The sequence below is a fragment of the Vulpes lagopus genome, chromosome 4 (genome assembly GCF_018345385.1).
Source record: "Vulpes lagopus strain Blue_001 chromosome 4, ASM1834538v1, whole genome shotgun sequence".
In the NCBI taxonomy this organism is placed as follows: Eukaryota; Metazoa; Chordata; class Mammalia; order Carnivora; family Canidae; genus Vulpes; species Vulpes lagopus.
This window is the reverse complement of record NC_054827.1, coordinates 1,449,641-1,467,996: the sequence shown is the minus strand read 5'-3', so window position 1 is coordinate 1,467,996 and position 18,356 is coordinate 1,449,641. Positions and strand designations below refer to the sequence as shown.

At 39.6% G+C, this 18,356-nt stretch overlaps 1 protein-coding gene across 2 annotated transcripts in view; it reads left to right on the top strand.

Annotated features, from left to right (window-relative positions):
• AGPAT5 (1-acylglycerol-3-phosphate O-acyltransferase 5) overlaps positions 1-18,356 on the top strand; it is a 58,282-nt gene that overhangs the window by 12,874 nt on the left and 27,052 nt on the right. For both annotated transcript variants that reach the window (XM_041752050.1, XM_041752051.1), the window contains exons 2-4: positions 3,054-3,123; positions 8,241-8,356; positions 10,517-10,606. In XM_041752050.1, the coding sequence (XP_041607984.1) occupies positions 3,054-3,123; positions 8,241-8,356; positions 10,517-10,606 (276 nt within the window). The remainder of the gene's footprint in view (positions 1-3,053; positions 3,124-8,240; positions 8,357-10,516; positions 10,607-18,356) is intronic.

The window sequence follows — 18,356 nt, the reverse complement described above, 5'->3', positions numbered from 1 at the left end:
TTCTTCCCCTCCATGATAATAAATTTAAAAACAAACTTTCCACTTGAATGAATGAAAGAAATTTGACAATTTAAAATTAGAATGAAATGCATTTTCTTTGCAACCTTGGTAATAAACCAAGTGAAGGACCTTAGAACTGCATATATTTGATACCTAAAATTGTAATTACGCATTCTTTGTGTTGGTTAATCAACATTTTTTCAAAATCATAATGATTTTCAGCTATTACATTAAGGTTTGTAGTTCATAGATTCATTTACTTTGCTTTTAGATCTTTTCAGGTTTTAATTATGAAGGTCTACTTTTTTCTAACTTCTTATTTCTGTTGAATTCCAACCAAGTTATAGTGGCAAATGAAAAAATCTAAATAGCCAATCAATCCAAATATTTACTTTAAGATACTAAATTAGGTTTTGTGAAAATAAATAAATAAATAAATTATGTTTTGTGAAAGGCCTGCCCTCTTTTTTCCCCCATCTTTTTGCGTTTTATTAGGAAATAACTTTTATTTCAGTGAGATACTATGCATATTGAATAATCTTTAAAAGTATGAAAGATGTATGCGTGTCTTTCCCTTTCAGTGGCTATGCATTAGGTGTTCTGTTATTTTTATCTTCACAGTGATCTAGCCATAGAACAGTTTCCTCTATCTGCTTTGCGCAATTAAATTCATTACTTAACTTTCTCTACATACTGTCCACATTTAGGCAGCAGGCTTGAGCAGTTGAAAAGTGAGCAAGGCCAAGAGCCTACTGGGACCTTTGAGCTGAGTGCAAACAGGCTCATTAAACCACCCACCTGAAAATGGCCGCGGGCCCTCACCTACCAAAGGGCTGCTTCCAACCTGGCACTGTTACCAAAAGAGGGACAATTGCATGTGTCCGCATGCCTCCACCCTGTAGCTACAACCCTTCACCCCTGCCTCCAGGCGGACAGTCTCTCCTTGGCCGTCCTGCCCATGCCTATCTTGCGGTGTGTTCAATAAACTTCTATCTCCTACGCTCTGCCCTGGGCGATTTCTTTCACAGCCAGTGCTGCCGACCCCTATGCAGTTGGAATATGCATAACTGTAATCAAACTTTAAAAAATGCCTTTTAATAATCTCTTATCTGCCTTCAAAGGCTGCAGCCCGACAGTCTATTAACAAGCTCAGAGCAAGGAAGGAAAAGGAGAGTCTCTCCTTGGATGGTTCAAGTGCTGGCTTCAGCTTGGGGGCAGGCAGGTCTCCAAAGAGTGGTGGACAGGTTGAATCAATTAGACTGAGACTTTAAATGTGAATATCCCATCCAGGGAACCTAAGCCAAAACAGGGACGGTGGTGTAGCTGCAGTACTGAAGCGCAGTGCGTCGTACCCAGTGCTTTGGAGGGAGAGTGGGGATCTTCACAAGCAAGAACTCCCTTTTTAATCCTGCATGGATCAAGCGATTGGTTTAGGGTTTTGCTTTTGGTTTTGTTTTTTGGTACTGATAGACTTTGTTAATAAAAAAATGAGCAAGGATCTAGACACATACTACATCTTTAGCACTGTATAGTGTAAGATAATAGAGACCTCAGTCTGTGAGTCCCTGACCTCCGGAATGTTGTGTCATCTAGTTCCAGTTTTCTACAGAGATGCTGCATTAATGTCATTTTCTTTCTTCAGTTGTTAGGCTGTTAATGAAGAGTGTTGTGACCAGAAGATCTGTTTGGACATCTAAAAACACAGATCCGAAAACCTTTAGTTAATTCACAGTCTTGCATAATCCGTGATGACAAGATACAGAAACTAAAATGCCCTGAATTAAAGCAAAACAAAACACTGTTAACAGTCCTTTCTTTAAAATCCTTAAAATTATTCTTTCCTTGGGACGCCTGGATGGCTCAGTGGTTGAGCGTCTGCCTTTGGCTCAGGGCCTGATCCCTGATTCCCAGGATCGAGTCCCACATCGGGCTCCTTACATGGAGCCTGCTTCTCCTCCCTCTGCCTGTGTCTTGCCTCTCTCTCTCTATTCATAAATGAATAAATAAAATCTTTTTAAAAAGTCTTTCCTTTAAATAATTTGTATGAAGTATATAAGACACACAGAACTACAGACTCCTATAATGAATACCTGTGTACACACCATCCAGTTTAAGAAATAAAACATTACTGCTAGCGTTGAAACCACCATGTGCCCCTCCCAAGACACATCCTCCCCCATCCTACAGGTCACCTATATCCTGAACTTTCTCTGTATTTTTTTTTCTAATTGTATTTATTTTTTTAAGTAAGCTCTATGCCCAACATGGGGCTTGAACTTACAACCCTGAGCCAGCCAGATGCCTCAGGGAACTTTCTCTGTTCTTTACAGAGATATAGAGTCCTGTTCATGAGCCATGTTTCCCTATTACTTACAAAATAAAGTTTTAATCTTCAATTTGGTATTCAAAAGTCTTTTCCCATTCTGGTCCAGATCTCCCTGGGGTCTCCTTGCTCCAGCTCACCAACTCTGCATGCAGCCGTGGTTTGACTGTGATCCTGCTGGGGGTACCTCCACGGGCCTCAGACACTTCCACTTCCATCTCTGTGTCCACCTCTTCATGAACATCCTTCCTTCATCTCACCTGCTGAAACCACACCTAATGGATACTGCTTCTGCTCTGCCCTTGACAGTTCTTTAATATAAAGTGTGCCTTATTTTCGTAATGTGAAAATATGTTAGGTCTTGTACGGTTACTGTTTACATGGCTGTCTCTTCCACTGCACTGTGGGGTTTTTGAAGGAAAATGCATCTTACAGAAAGAGCTTCAGATATTGTAAGCAGTCAGTAAATAAATGCTTGTCGTATTTTTCTCATGAGGATGTTGATCATTCTGTTTCACTTTATAACCATCAGCCTGCCCTGAACTTAACTACTTTATAAACATGCGCCATTGATGGTCTCTGATGCTTCTGAGAGAAATCTCATTTTTGTTAATCATGGATGGAAATATTCATGGTATTGTCAATTTTTTGACATCGTCCTATTTTGTTTGTTACAATAGTGCATGTTTTGAAATGTTAAAATAATGTTTCTTTTTGTTTTATCTTTTAGATATTGCTATATGGAGATTTGCCAAAAAATAAAGAAAATATAATATATTTAGCAAATCATCAAAGCACAGGTTTGTATTTCATTTGCATGAAACTTAGGTTTTCTACAGAAGGTAGATGGGCATTCAAAGTAATGTTTTTATTTAAATGAAATTTTGGAGGGGTATTGTTAAAACATGAATTTTCAATGCAGGTATTAAATCATGACCTGGTATTTTTGTAATTTTACTTTTTTGGAAAGTCAGGAAAAGTAAACCTACAGATTTCCCAAATGTACCTTTTTCCCCCTGATGGGTGAAAAAGAGCCATTGTCTTTATTTTGTTTCTTGTAGAGTTCTTTAAATGAATTATGCATTCTTCTTTTTGTGAGTTCTGTTTCTGAAAGTAAAATTAGGTCAAAGTGTATACACATTTTACTTTTCTGATTGTTAAGCAGGAAAGTTGTGCTCATGACTACTCCTTGCCTACAGGCAGTGTCAGTCTCTAATGTCTGCAGTCCCTTTTGCTTCATCAAATGTTTTGGTGTAATTATAGCTTGCTGTTCTGTCAGAAGACTCACAGAAGACTCTGGTCTTCAATTATAGTGCAGTCTATACTTTAAGGCACTTTTTAAAAAACTTTTTATTTTGAAATAATTATAGATTCTCGAGAATTTGCAAAAATACTCTATGAAGTCCCATGACCTCTAAATTTTCCCCTAACAATGACATGTTATATAGCTGTTGTACAGTATCAAAACCCAAGAAACTGACATTGGTTAAAGTACTTCTTTAGTTCTACAAATTATTCAATCCAAGGAAAATCCCACTTCATGTTTTTTTTCAAACTTTTAACTGCTTTTGATGTACTCTTCCTAAATTCTGTTCTTATTTAAGAAATAGAATACCAGAAATTTAAAGCTAAAAACAACCTGATGGATTATAGGATAATGGAAAAATCACTTAAGCCTGTGGCTTTTCTATATCTTCCTCCTGTCAACTGTATCTCTTCATGATTTTGTTGCTTTTATTACTACCTGCACCAAAGGAAAAGTAGAGAAAGTAAAAGAAGTTGACATATTTTTCTCAATTTAGCTTATTAATGATTACATTCAGTTTTATGGGACAAGAGTTGATTCTACAAAGGATTGATAGGAATTTTGATGTATCTGTGTCTTTCCCTGCCTCTCTGAATGTGACCGCCTCAGACGATTTAATTACATTTGACTTTAGCAAAGCAACCAGCCCGACAGGGTCAGTGTCTGCTTTCAGCGCAGGCCTGTGAAGCAGCCTTACTTCTTCCTGTATTTTGACTATTTCTGCAAACATACTGGATTTCAACTACTGACAAGAGTGCTGTTGCTGATGGCCTATTTCTATCAGGCTTCCAATATCCAAATGCAGAGGATTTACGGGTCCAGGGAAGGGAGTGGCTCATGACAACACAAATTTCCTTTATATAAGTCTTCTCTGTGTTGAAGAGAATTCTCTCTCAAAATTCCTTGTTCAGGCTCCCTGCCAACTTTCTTTCTGCCAGGTCAGTGTGAAAATACTTGTATGACCAGAGCTATGGATCCAGTCCACCCATGTGGATGAGTACTCTGACGTTGCTGGAGGTGGTGGTAGTAACATCAGCAATAGCATGAGGACCGCTGCTGTCATTTGTGTGTCGGCTACATATTGGCTTTTCTATACAGTCTTTCAGAGGGAGGACTTCTGGGAGAACATTTGGAAGAAAACAGTTTCACTGTGTTTCTCACTTCTGTGTTTGGAACTAGAAGGTACTGGGAAGTAGAGCTCCATCGTCAGTCCACTATAACCTGAACGTGTCTCACTTCTCAGGTTCCAGAGCCATCTCCTCGGCCCTTTACCTCACTGCAAGGGCCAGGGCCTTCTGATAACAGGTCCTGTGCCAGTTGGCCTTTGGGATTTGAGCGAGTGCTTTTTTGAATGCCGTTTAAAAAACCCGTGATTTAGGAACATAACTAGAGGGTGACTTAAAGTTACTTTAGAATTGCGGGTTGTAGCCAGACTATGAGAGATTATGGCCAGAAAAATGGGTGCACACAAATTTGTGTGTAGTTATAGGTTCCAGAGGCCCCTGAAGCTTACGTGGTCATGGGGCCTTGGCCAGTGCTGTCTGGGTACCCTATCCTAAGACCCTCCTAAGATTTTAAGAACCACAGATGAGTGTCTAAAAATGTGATTAGCAGAAAGAATATTTCTAGGACTCCGTTCAACTTAGACTTTGTGGTTCGCCCTCTACGAGGCCTGCCAGAGTACATGTCCCTTCTACACCTCGCATTCCAAATGGTTGATGTTCTAGTTTCTCTTCCCTGTTGTTTTCACTCGATGTGTCCTTGCTGTCTCTGTATTCTTAGTCTCCTTGAACTTCTTTCTCTGCTGTGGGGATGCAGTGGCTCTTGTTCCTTCCTCTCGCCCTTTTCAAACACCTGCTTTTGATACTGTTTACCTTAATCTCATGAAATGCACCATTTTCTTGGTTTCATTGATACTCATCTTGACTTACAGAATGTGTGGTGAGTAGATTATCATAAAACGGTGCGGGCTTTGCCATCGGACTGTGGTTCATCTGCTGTCCTGCAGTAGGCAGTGAGACAGTGGGCAGATTACTCAGCTTATCTCTTAGCCTTATTCATAGGTAGGAGTAATGTCTACTGCTCAGAATTTTTAGGCAATTTACAGAGAGGCTAGCCCTAGTCTCTCAGTGTGCCTGGTTTATGGGGGGCATTTAACAGCAGGGGTGGTGGTGGTGGCTAACAAGGAGCAGGCAGTGTTAAAGTGCTTCCTGCCCAGGATCTCTGTTCCACTACACAGTACCCTGGTGACTTAGGGACTCGTGTTACATAATAACATAGATGAGGAAAGCCTTGCTTTTTCTGCTGTCTCTCCTCACAGCCCTCTCCTCTCTTCGGAGCTAATGGCATCAATCACCATTGAAGAATTCTTACATAGCCACATTCCTTGATCTCTTAATTAAAGTATTCCTGCTGGAACACAGACTGTGAATAATTACTGTCGAGGTGCATATTCCCATCTCAGCTGTCAGCAACTCAGCTGTAGTCTGGTATCTCCCATCAGAAACCTAGTTGAGGGATCCCTGGGTGGCGCAGCGGTTTAGCGCCTGCCTTTGGCCCAGGGCGCAATTCTGGAGACCCAGGATCGAATCCCACATTGGGCTCCCGGTGCATGGAGCCTGCTTCTTCCTCTGCCTGTGTCTCTGTCTCTCTCTGTGACTATCATAAATAAAAAAAAAAAAAAAAAAAAAAAAAAAAAAAAAAAAAAAAAAAAGAAACCTAGTTGAGAACAAACAAGAAAAGTAACGGTAATTGAGTAGCAAAAATTGATGGCACAAAGTGTGTGTGTTTTGACTACTTAAGTTAGTTCTTAAGCTTTTTCCACTAAAACTTGCACACGTTTGGGGTTTAGGATCATAACCCAGGAGAGTTAATACCAACATGACATATTTTGCACTTAATCTTAAAAGTTCTTGGAAGATGCATCCCAGGCTATGTGTAGCCGTGCTTCTTTCAATACAAAAATACGTTATTAAAAATTCCTCCAAACTTTAAAAAAAATAATTGTTCCAGGAAACGATACAATAGCTTGTTTTTAGCCTTGTACCCCGCTATGTTCTAGGATGTGCAATAGCCTAGGACCCACACATTTAGTTCTCACAATTTATTTACGTTAGGTACAGCTATAACAGGCTGGATCATTTGGTTTCCAAGACAATCAGAAAGAGCTGTGTTTCTCAGTATTGTTGAGGTGGTTTGAATTAGAAGGAAGTGGCTAAGGAGGTGGCTTCCAAAGGAAGTTACATACTTGGGAGTAAAGTGATAATTACTCTGTAGCGTAAGTGTCTCCAGCTGACAGGTGCAGTTTCTCGGGATCCCTGGTTGAAGAGTATCTGCATCACTCTACTTAAAAGGAGTTGTAATACAAATAATGTGTGTAAGTGTAACTTAAGGCATCCAGAAAGAATTTGTAAAATGATTTTTCACAATTTTTAGTGTTTAGCTGGCTAAGTCTTCTTTGGGATATTCTCTCTAGTATTGTCTAAAGGATGTCACAGAGCTGTAATCCTGCAGAAGACTATCCATTTTGGTTTAAACTGTTATGTTAACTGCTTTAATTTCCAGGCTTTTATTTTCCTTAGATTTTATTTTAACATTTTCCCCTCTAATTCAGTCCTTTTGTTCTGGCTTCTATGCCCCTGGATACACATGTTATAATAGGACTATTTTTTTTTTCCAGAGATTCTTATCAGTAGGTTTTTGTTTTTGTTTTTTTGCTCTCCAAGGATCCCATCTCCCAGGTCAGTTTTCAGTGTTATCAAAGAGATGGAGTAGGTTATAGCCATTTGCTTTCAAACCCAAGTCTTTAAGACCTTTTACTATTTGCACGCTTCATTGTATTATCAATTCCTCTGACTCTTTAAACCATCTCCCCTGTCTGCCGCCTTCTGCACACAGTTGCCTGGTGTCTGGCTCTTTGCTTCGGTGTGGGCTAGTCCTTCTAGCCCATTTAGAATTCCTTCTCTCTTGTAGAACTGTTGTTGCTATTAGCAACATGCTCATGTCTTCCTGTTTTTGCTTTTGTGACTCGTTAGTAGTATTATACCCATGTAATGACTGTTACTAGCCACCTGGGTACACATGCTCTGATTCCTGTAAGGGGCACATATCTGTCTAGCACGGTTGTGAGCTTCAGGAGATCTTTGTTCATACATGGTAACCTGGGTGGGGTCCTGTCCTGAAATTCAGTAATGATGAAGTGTCTTTGCTTTATATTGAACATATTAGCATATACACAGTACTTAGATGCATACGACAGTTTCATTTAACCACTTTTTGCTTATAATTTTGTTAGTTTTTTTTAGACTAAGAATTAGAGGTGCGTTATTTTTTTGTTGCTGCTACTTTCATATCGTTGGTGGTTTTGACTTTTTGCATTTTACCCTCTGGAAGGCCTTTCAAGAAATGCAAAAAAAAAATACACCAACAAAAAATTTTTTTATAGAATTTGTAATTTTTAAATGTCTGCAGTTGATATAAAGAAATTTTAGAATTCTTACTCATATTTCCAAAAGTATATTCTTAGTGAAGAGGCTTTCTCTGTTTCTGTGAAGGGAATGCTGGAGTTCACATACAGTTCATTTTCGCACTAATTGGATTGTGTCTTTGCAGTTGACTGGATTATTGCTGATATTCTAGCCGTGAGGCAGAATGCTCTTGGACATGTACGCTACGTCCTGAAAGACGGGTTAAAGTGGCTCCCATTGTATGGGTGTTATTTTTCTCAGGTAACTTTTTCCATGCTTCATTATATATGTAGTTTATAAAAACTTTAGATTTGGAGATTTAACATGCACTTAATATGACTGTGTAGGTGGTTTTATTTTCATAGTTGAGTGACTTGTTCCAAACGGAAGTGATTTTCCTTGGGCATTTTTAGTGGCGTGCATTCATGTACCTGTGTGATCACCCGGGTAGTTAAATAGGAAGAGTACACATGTACGAAAAGCAAAGGACTAGGAAAATTTACAGGCATAGAATCTGACAGATGATTACCTTAAGAAACTAATAGTAAAAGTTGATTTTAGGATATAAAAGTTAGTGTGGTTATCATGCAGAGTGTTGAGCATGAGTGTCAGGCCCATAATAAACATTTACTATATGGTATTTTCCAAAATGCCCTTAATTTGTTTCTCAAGCAGACATTTGGTCCAGCCACTTATCTGCTTTGGTATGTGTTTCTCAGCTGCATCACGTGCCAGTTCCTGTGTGCAGCATTCATGGTCTGCTGTGACCTATCTCCTATCTCCCTAGAAAACCCGCCTTTCTCCTTCTAGCCTGAATTGGTTTCTCCCTCCCTATCCTCCTTGGAGCTGTTGCTTTAGTTCAAAGCAATATGCTTTCCTCTGCCTCCAGGGTCCAGTTTAGATGCTGTTATGAAACCCTTCCTGGGCCTGGTGGTTCCCTCCACCCGCCTCTTGTCTTGGACTGTCTTTGTTATTACGCTTATCAAATTCTCTTGGATTTACACTTGTATACATATTTCACCTCCCCACTAATTTTTAAGTTCCTAAGGAAAGATACCTGGTCTTCACCTCTGTAGCTTCTGTATACCTGGGAAAGTACCCAGATTTTTTTGAATTAAAATAGACCTTAATAAGCATGTTACATGACAAATGAGAACTAGTGTGTAAAGAGTAGGTATCACGTCCACTACAGCTGGGCCGAAATTTTACATTGTGGTATATGTGTGCTGTGGCTTTTAATTCTAAAGAGTTAGTCAAGAATGGATTTATTCTCATCAGTCCTCTCTATTTGGGTAAACAGTGACATACATAGTGTATGTATGTGTAGAGCACTTTGAGTTTTTCCTCTGCACTCAGGCAAGCCAGGGTAGGAACCACGGTGGAAGGAACCACAACCAGGATGGAAGGCCACCTTCTTCCTCTCCTCTTTGTGTTCCTTATACTGTCCGCTCCTTCTATCTGTGCATTTCCTTTTACTCAGAGTCTTAGTTAAGACAAAGTCAAATTCAGCCAGTTTATTGTACAGATGAATTCAAATTAGCAGAAGCAAGTGCAAATAATATGGGGACTTGATGCAAAGTTTTGGTGAAGTACACTTCCAAAGTTGAGTTAAGGATACCTTAACTCTTATGACAATGCCTGTGTTTGTTGGCTGGGCCTGCCCTAACAAGCTGGATCTTAAATAACAGACATTTATTTCCCCACAGTTCTAGAGGCTGGAAGTTCCAGATTAGTGTGTTATCAGGATTGATTTTTGCTGAGGCCTCTTGTCTTGGCTTGCAGTCAGCTGCCTTCTCCCAGTGTCTTTCCTCTGTGCACACGTGCCTGTGTGTGTCCTCATCTCCTCTTCATATAAGGCACCAGTTCTCCTGGATTGGAACCCACCCTAATGACTTCGCTTACCTTATTACCTTCTTAAAGTCCCCATCTCCAGATACCATCACACTGGGGGTTAGGGCTTCAACATATAAATTTGGGGGGAACACAGCTAAGTTCACAACAATACCGCATAAACATCTATAGCTGGGTCAGTTTTAAAAATCCCTAAAGATCATGAATATTGACCGGTCAAGGACACCGTTAGTGATTCTATGCTGTTGGAAAAATTGAGAGCTAAAAACTATGTTATCAACTGAGTTTTTTATTTTAGAAAATGAAAGCGTTTTTAAGTAAATGTTCATGTATTTTCCGCTACAGTGTAGCATGCAGTTTTTATTTGTTACATTGAAACCTGGGAGAGTTTTCAGTTAAATGTTTATTAGATACTAATATTTGAATGTATTAAATATTGTTTAATTCCTAAAATGTAATTTTGTTCTTTACTCTTGGGGAGAAAAGTTACCTTTTTGATTACTGGCCATTGGATATTTTAATAGTAAATACTTCCCCCCCCGCCCCCATTTTCTTTTTTAAATGTGGCAGCACGGAGGGATCTATGTAAAGCGAAGTGCCAAATTTAATGAAAAGGAAATGAGAAGCAAGCTGCAGAACTACATGAATGCAGGAACTCCAGTAAGAACATGCTCATTTTTATTATTTTCCTTATCAATCCCCAGTTTTTAATTTAAGAACTAAATTAGAACTTAAGAATTGTTTTGAAAATGTATTATTCCATGGGTAATAAATACTTGAGAGCTTTGTTGAGACTGTAAAAGCTATCTCGATAAAGGTGAGCAGTTGTTGTTGCCATCAGGAAGAGGGTGCAGGTGATTCAGTCCTCCGGTGGAGGCCTCATTAAGGACCTCCAGGGAGCTGCAGGAACAGTGGGAGTCTGTGCTCTGGGAGTGGAAGTGCATCTCCACCTTGCACTTCAACTGCTAACTCCTCATCGCCAGGATCACGTATGGTTTCAGAAGAAACAACTTTTCAGTGTGTCCATATAAATTTGGATTTCTTGTCTATATTGAGTTATTTGAAAAGTCAAAAAAAAAGTACGAATATCGGCAAATGAAAAGTCATTCAGCGTAAATATTGTTTGATAAAACTTTGCTCCCTGAAAAAGGAATCTCGGTGTTCTCTTCGAAGAATGCTAATTGCCGGCCTCTTTCCCCTGCAGCACACCCCATCCCAGTGACTGCTTGAGCTTTGGTCACCAGTGCTCAAGAACTTAGCTCATTGGCTACAAGGGGTTTTTTGTCCCTCCTTCTCTCTCCTCCTCCTCCTCCTTGTTTTTCTCTGCCTTCCTTTCTCTTTTCCTCTCCTCACCAGGGCTCATAGGTGGCAGCCAGAGCTCATGTTTAAAGACGAGCTTTCCACAGTCAGCTGATAAAGTGTCCTACAAGATTTTTGCTTACAAGCTTTGCTGACATGACTCTAGTCATGTTGACGTTAGGAAATTGCGTTCTGTTTGGGGACGACCTGGAGTAGAATGTAGGGAGATAAACAGTGCTCCTTTATCCTGTTACTACTTTTTACCCTTGAGAACAAAGTGTAATCTTTGGAAGGGTCTGTTTACTGAACAATTTGGTATCTTTGGGCAGAAGGGGGGCTCTGTTTACAGATCTCCACAAGACAGAATAGATTGGCAATATATATATTTACTGTCTTTTCAAAAAATTGTTTAAAATTTCAGCATTGACTTACATTAAAGAGTCCATCCCTCTTCTGCCCTCTAGCCCTCAGTCACCCAGGCAGGGTAGCTGCCATGAGGTTTCTTGGGGATTCTGGAGATATTGTATATGCCAAACAGATGCATACAGGGCCCTCTCTATGTGGATTTTAGTGTTCTCTATGCAGTTTCCCCTTGCTTCTCTATGTTATGTCTCTTTCTCCAGTGTCCTCTGGTGCTTGTTCCTGAAGTCCTGTTAGTTTGGTGGGGCGGAGGAGTCGGGAGGGTAAAGAGGGCAGAGAGGTGGGGTGGTTTGTTGTTCTAAATCTCAGGGAGGGTCTTGGGGTGGAGCCTTCTCTGATCCTGCCTTGCTCCCAGCTTCCAGTCTGTGCCTAGAGGTGTTCCTGCTCCATCCTCTGTAGGGAGTTTTAACCTTCTGTTCATTTCCCCCAGCTGCATTGGATTTTCATCAACCTGAGAGTTTAAGAATGTTGTTCCATAGGAGAGACAGAGGGGAAGGATCTGTGCTGGGCTTTGTGCCTTCCCAGCACTGGCTTCTGTATTCCCCCAAGCCTGCATCGTCATCATCATCATCAGGATGAGTTTGCAGGACATTCCTCTGACTCGGGTTTTTCTTCTCTTTCTCTCTTTTTTTTTTCTTTTTTCTTTTTGGTTTGTGTATGTGGGGTGTGTGTGCATGTGTGGTATGTGTACATGCACACACAAAGAGTGGTCCCTGGAGTAGAGCTTGTGAATTGTGGTAAATGATCCTGTGTCTATAGTCCTAGGGGTTCTTCTGTTGAACGAGCCCACACTCAGCCTTTTGCAATTTGTTAAAATTTTATGTAAATCTTTTTATTGCCATCTGTTGGCATGTGTCCCAAGTGAATGTGAATGAGTGCACGAATCTCCTCTCTCCTAAATTGCCTTTCTTCCCTTAGATGTTCAAGCAAGTTGGTTACCTTGCGGCCTCAACTCTGAAGGGTTCAGTTTGCAGATTCTCCACTTGTTTTTCTTGGGTTGGGAGCGATACTCTTGTAATATTCTTTGTCCTAAATGGAAGCCTCCTCCTGTATGTTAATGTGTTGTAAAATTTAGAATAATTTTTTATTTACAAAAATGTTGCATGAATAGTACAGAGTTTCCCATTTATTCTTCACCTAGTTTTAATGTTAACGTTTAATGTTAATGTCTTTCCTAACCATGGTACATTGGTCAAAACTAAGAAAGAAACATTGGTGTCATACTAGTTAATTGAACTCTACAAACTATTCATATCTACCGATGTCCTTTTTGGTTTCAAGATGCAATCCACTGTACCACAAATTCATTTAATGCCTATGTTTATTGTATTTCTCATGGTATGCTGTACTGTGTGGTTATTGTCAGGTCTCTTATTTTTCTTTTAATCTTCAAGCTTTGTTTCTTCAAATATTGAATGCATCATTTAAAAGATGTATTGAGTAAATATGTGTTTAGTGATCTCAGTATGTGAAGGCCTGTTTTTTTTTTTTTTTTTTGCCAGTTCTTGCTCATGGTACTTTCTTTCCTTATATACTTGGTTATCTTTATTTTTTTTATTTATTTTTTTTAAAGATTTTACTATTTTTTTTTTTTAAATTTATTTATGATTGTCACAGAGAGAGAGAGAGAGAGGCAGAGACACAGGCAGGGGGAGAAGCAGGCTCCATGCACCGGGAGCCCGACGTGGGATTCGATCCCGGGTCTCCAGGATCGCGCCCTGGGCCAAAGGCAGGCGCCAAACCACTGCACCACCCAGGGATCCCTTGGTTATCTTTATTTGCTGCTGATTCTATTTGGAAAATTATCTGTAGAAATCAACTGAAAGCATAGAAAGTACCTTCCTCCAGACAATATTTGCATTTGTTTTAGCTGGGCCCCTAAAGGCTTCTCCAGGGTGAGCCCACCCAAGCCAAATTCTAAGCGTGAGGTTCACTGGACCAAGGTTACAAGTCCTTGTGAGACCGCTTGACTTCTGGTTTACTTTTGCCCTAAGAGTATAGCCTCTGAGGTTCCCTTCACTTCTTTCCACTCTTAATAGAAGGTCTTGGGGCTCTTTTATGTTTTTATCTTTTCAGCTCTTTGATACTCCTAAGGTTATGATGTTATATCCAGCTTTTAAAATTTTTAGTGGGAAGGCTTGTTCAAATAACCTGGTCTCTTACTTGGGCTACCAGAGAACCTCTCTGTTTTTCAAGGACCGGAGTCTAGCTTTTTGGTGTTTATGCAAGAATGCTGAATTATAGATTGGCAGTGCCATAAGTGGTTGTCACTTTGAGGCCAGATCAGATCTGGGTTTAAATCTCACATCTGCCATTTAAACTTTATTACTTTGCCCAAGTCACTTGACTTTTCTAAGCTTGTTTTCTTTATATGTTAAATCTGTTAATAATTATTTCATTTGGTAGCTAGGATTAAATAGTATGTTTGAAAAGTCTGCTTATTATAGTAGTTTCCTATTGCTGCTGTAACAGATTACCACAAACTCACTGACCATAAAAGCACAGGCAGCAGAAGCAAAAATAAATAAGTAGGACTATACCAAATTAAAAAGTTTCTGCACAGCAAAGGAAATAATCAACAAAATGAAAACCTGCAGAACGGGAAAAAATATTTGCAAACCACATATCCGATGCTAATTTTCAAAATTAACAGGCAGCCCACCAGCAAAAAACCAAATAACCCAATTGAAGCAATGAGCAAAGGACTCAAAATAGACATTCTTCCAAAGAAGACCTACAAATAGATGGCTGATAAGTATATGAAAAGGCGTTCAACCTCATTCGTCATCAAAGAAATGCTGGGCAGAACTGTAATGAGGTTAACACTTCATACCTGTTAGAATGACTGTTCTCAGTTTTCAAGTTAAGGATTGGTTAAGAATTTAGAGAAAAGAGCACCTTTAGTCGGTGTTTACGGGAATATAAATTGGTATGGCCATTACCAAAAACGGAATGGAGTTTCCTCAAAAGATTAAAAAAAAAAAAATATATGTCCAGCAATACCACTTCTGGGTATATATCCAAAGGAAATAGGATTATTTCCTGTACTCTTGTTCATTCCAGAATTGCTCACAATAGCCAGGTATGGAAATAACCTTAAATGTCCATCAACGAATGAGTGGATTTAAAGAATGTAGTATGTATACACAATGGAATATTTTTCAGTGTCAAAAAAAGAAGGAAGGGCAGCCCCGGTGGCGCAACGGTTTGGCGCCTCCTGCAGCCTGGGATGTGATCCTGGAGACCCGGGATCGAGTTCCACATCGGGCTTCCTGCATGGAGCCTGCTTCTCCCTCTGCCTGTGTCTCTGCCTTTCTCTCTCTCTCTCTCTCAGTAAATAAATAAATCTTAAAAAAAAAAAAAAAAGGAAGTTCTGTCATTTATGTCAACATGGATGAACCTCGAGGGCATCACACTAACAAATAAACCAGACACAGAACGACAAACACCACGTGGTCTTACTTGCATGTGGAATTTTAAAAAGTTGAATTCCTAGAACTGGGGAGTAGAACAGTGGTTTACCAGGGCCTTAGTGGTGGAGGCAGTGGGAATATGTCGGCAAAGGGTACCAACGTTTGGTCCTAAGAGGAGTAAGTTCTGAGGACAGAAGGGACAGCATAGTGACTGTAGTTCATAATACTGTATTGCATACTTGAAATTTTTTAAAAGAGTAGATTTTAAGTGTTCTTACCACACGCAAAAAGCAGGACAACTATGTGAGGTGATAGGTTAATAACTTTGATGGTGGCAATCATTTCACAATGTCTACGTCTATTAAGACACCACATTGTTTACCTCCAATGTGTACAATTTTTGTCAAAGATACCCTTAAAAAACTAGAAGTGGCAACGTACATTTATTACCTTAGCCATTCTGGAGATGAGCAGTGCAGGTGGGTCTCACTGGACTAACATCGTGGTGTCTCTGGGGCTGAAGTCCCTTCTGGAGACTTGAAGGGAGAATACATTTTCTAGCCTTTCTTAGATTGTAGAGGTTGCCTGCATTCCTTGGCTCGTGGCTGCTTTCTGTCCTCAAAGCCAGCAATGGCTGGTTTGGGCTTTATATTTTTTTATTTTTTTGCACCCATCGTCTGGTCCTGACTCTTCTGCCTCCTCTTTCCTCTTTCCTCTTGAGGACCCTCGTGTTTACCTTGGCCCACCTGGACTTCTGGGCTGATCTCCTCAACCTGCAGTCCAGTGCTCGCAGTCTTCAATCCCCCTTGCCGTGTTCCATAATGTAGCCACAGACTCTGAGGAATAGGATGCAGACCTCTTGGGCAGGGGCATTACTCTGCCTGCCACATTCACAGACGCGTTTGTGTGACTTCGTAATTGTCTTCTGGTCATACGTGTAGCATTTCCATACTTAAATAACAAGCTCTTTGAGGAAAGAGATTCTTACTTTGTATCCCACCACTTTTTTGCATTTTTTCCCCTCTGTAAATGTATGATGGAATTTTTAATGAGTTGAATGTTTCTGATTGTAATTGTAGAAAAACCCTTTTGAACAGTTGTGATTTGCTAGACTGGATTAATTTGAGGGGAAGAAAGCAGAGATGAACTATCTTGTTTATATTCTGCGCATCTAAATATGAAATGGCTTTTAAAGAGAAAGTGGTAATTAAAAGATGTCTAGCTAACCAAAGTTTATTAAGTTCTGAGATATTATTTCCATATAAATGTGCCTGCTTTGAAACTCTTTAGTGAACTACACAGAATCGTTAAAAACCAGAGGGGAAGGAAACAATACAAAGTGCCTGCCGCACGGCGCTGGATGATTTCACATCCTTTAATGCTCACAGCTACCCCGAGTCTTCATTTGGGAATGAAACTGAGACTCAATTAAAAGTAAATCAACTTATCCAAAGCATGGAGAAAAGGAAAGTTTCTAACGGAAAGTCATCCGTGCCATAACTGGTTGAATATATGAATGAATATATTTTAAAGTCTTAAATAGCTCTTTTCTTTTTGAATAGAATCTTAATATGAAATCGCTTGCCGATTTCCACTCGAGGCTGAAGTATCTGTGCTTAAAATGGTGCACCACATCTTGAGTATAGATCTTCTATGCAAAGTCAGCCCTCATCAAAGAATGCAGAAGCTGGTTCCTTCCAAATGAAAATTTAGCAGAATAAAAGATTTCTATGAATAGGAGCAATAATCTTGTACGTAATTTGGTTTGCTTGTGACTCTTTGCCAGTTATTTCCTGTCATCCTGTCCTGGAGCAGGGATTTTCCTTAATTGAGAAGTGGGTCCAGAGATGACACACTGCCCTAGAGTAATTCTTGCCCTGACGCTCCATTTCTAGTCCTTTCCCTCCTCTGTCGCTGCCTTCTCCATTTCCATGGGAACTAAAGAAGATAGCTGCCTTTTTTTGGTCAGCAGTGTGAAAGCAATGGTGGAGAAGTTATCAGGTGCGAACAGCTGAAGGAGGAAAAAAGTTTTACTTTAAAATCTTGACTCTCCATCTGTGCTCTCTCTCGGCTCAGCTCGCATTTGAGACAGAACTAGGAGAACTGCTTTGGTCCCATAGCCTGCCGAGGCTGAGGCCATTGTTCTTGAGAACTCAGCATGCAGAACTGATTTCTGGGGAAGGCGAGTCACAGCTGCTCATGTCATGTTGTTCTTTGCCCCGGATGCGTCATCTCACATTTCCAAAGCAGATAGATCTGTTTTAATTTTAGTAACAGCAAACTGCACTATAATTTTGTGCCATATTAATTAGACTACATAAATTATCACCTTTTATCGTTATAGTATCTCTGTGAGGTATAGGTACCACTGTCATTTCATTTTGTTAACAAGAAGCTTCAGGCACCGAGAGGGTAAGGAGTTTATCCTGGTTCTCAGGGCCTGTAAGTGGAGTCTGGAAGTATTCACGCTGTTCTGTGTTCTTTCTCTAGTTACAGTCCTATATGATTTTCTGTAGAAAATCACCTGCTTTGAAGATGGATGGCCATTTGGGGGCTATTAAAATACAACTCCTAAGAATATTCCTGTTTGAGTCTTTCTTTGCATCTGTGACTGGCCTTTTCATATCAGAACAGTCTTAACACAAGTTTTAAGTCTTAACACAAGTTTTAAGAATTTTGCCTAAGTCCAGTTTATTGATTTTTCTCTCATAAAACTTCTACTTTCTTTGTCCTATTTTAGAAGGCTTCAAACTCAGATACTGAGATTTTCTTTTTTGCTTTCTTTTGGAAGTTTTAAATTTTTGGTTTGCATTTAGATCTGCGGCCCATTTCAAGTTAACTTTTGTATATGGTGTGAGGTCAGGGTTTGTGTTTGTGTATCTAAATATGGACATTTATCACCACTTACTGAGAAAGTTATCTTTTCCCCATTGTTTCAGATAAATTGATTGCATATATATGGGTCTCTTTCTGAACCATTTATTCTGTTCCACTGATCTACATGGATGTCTCCATGCCTGTACTCACACTATCTTGATTACTCTTACTTTATTATGATAAGGTTTGAAATCTGATGTAGTTAAATCTTCTAAATTTGTTGTCTTTCAAAGTCACTTGGCTATTTAAGGTCCTTTGCGTTTCCCATATAAATTCTAAAACCAGCTTGTCAATTTCTGCATAAAAGCTTACAGGTTTTTTTATTTGGATTGCATTGAATCTATAGAAAATTCTATAGAATCTATGAATCTGAAAAGAACTGCTGTTACAACAGTTGAATC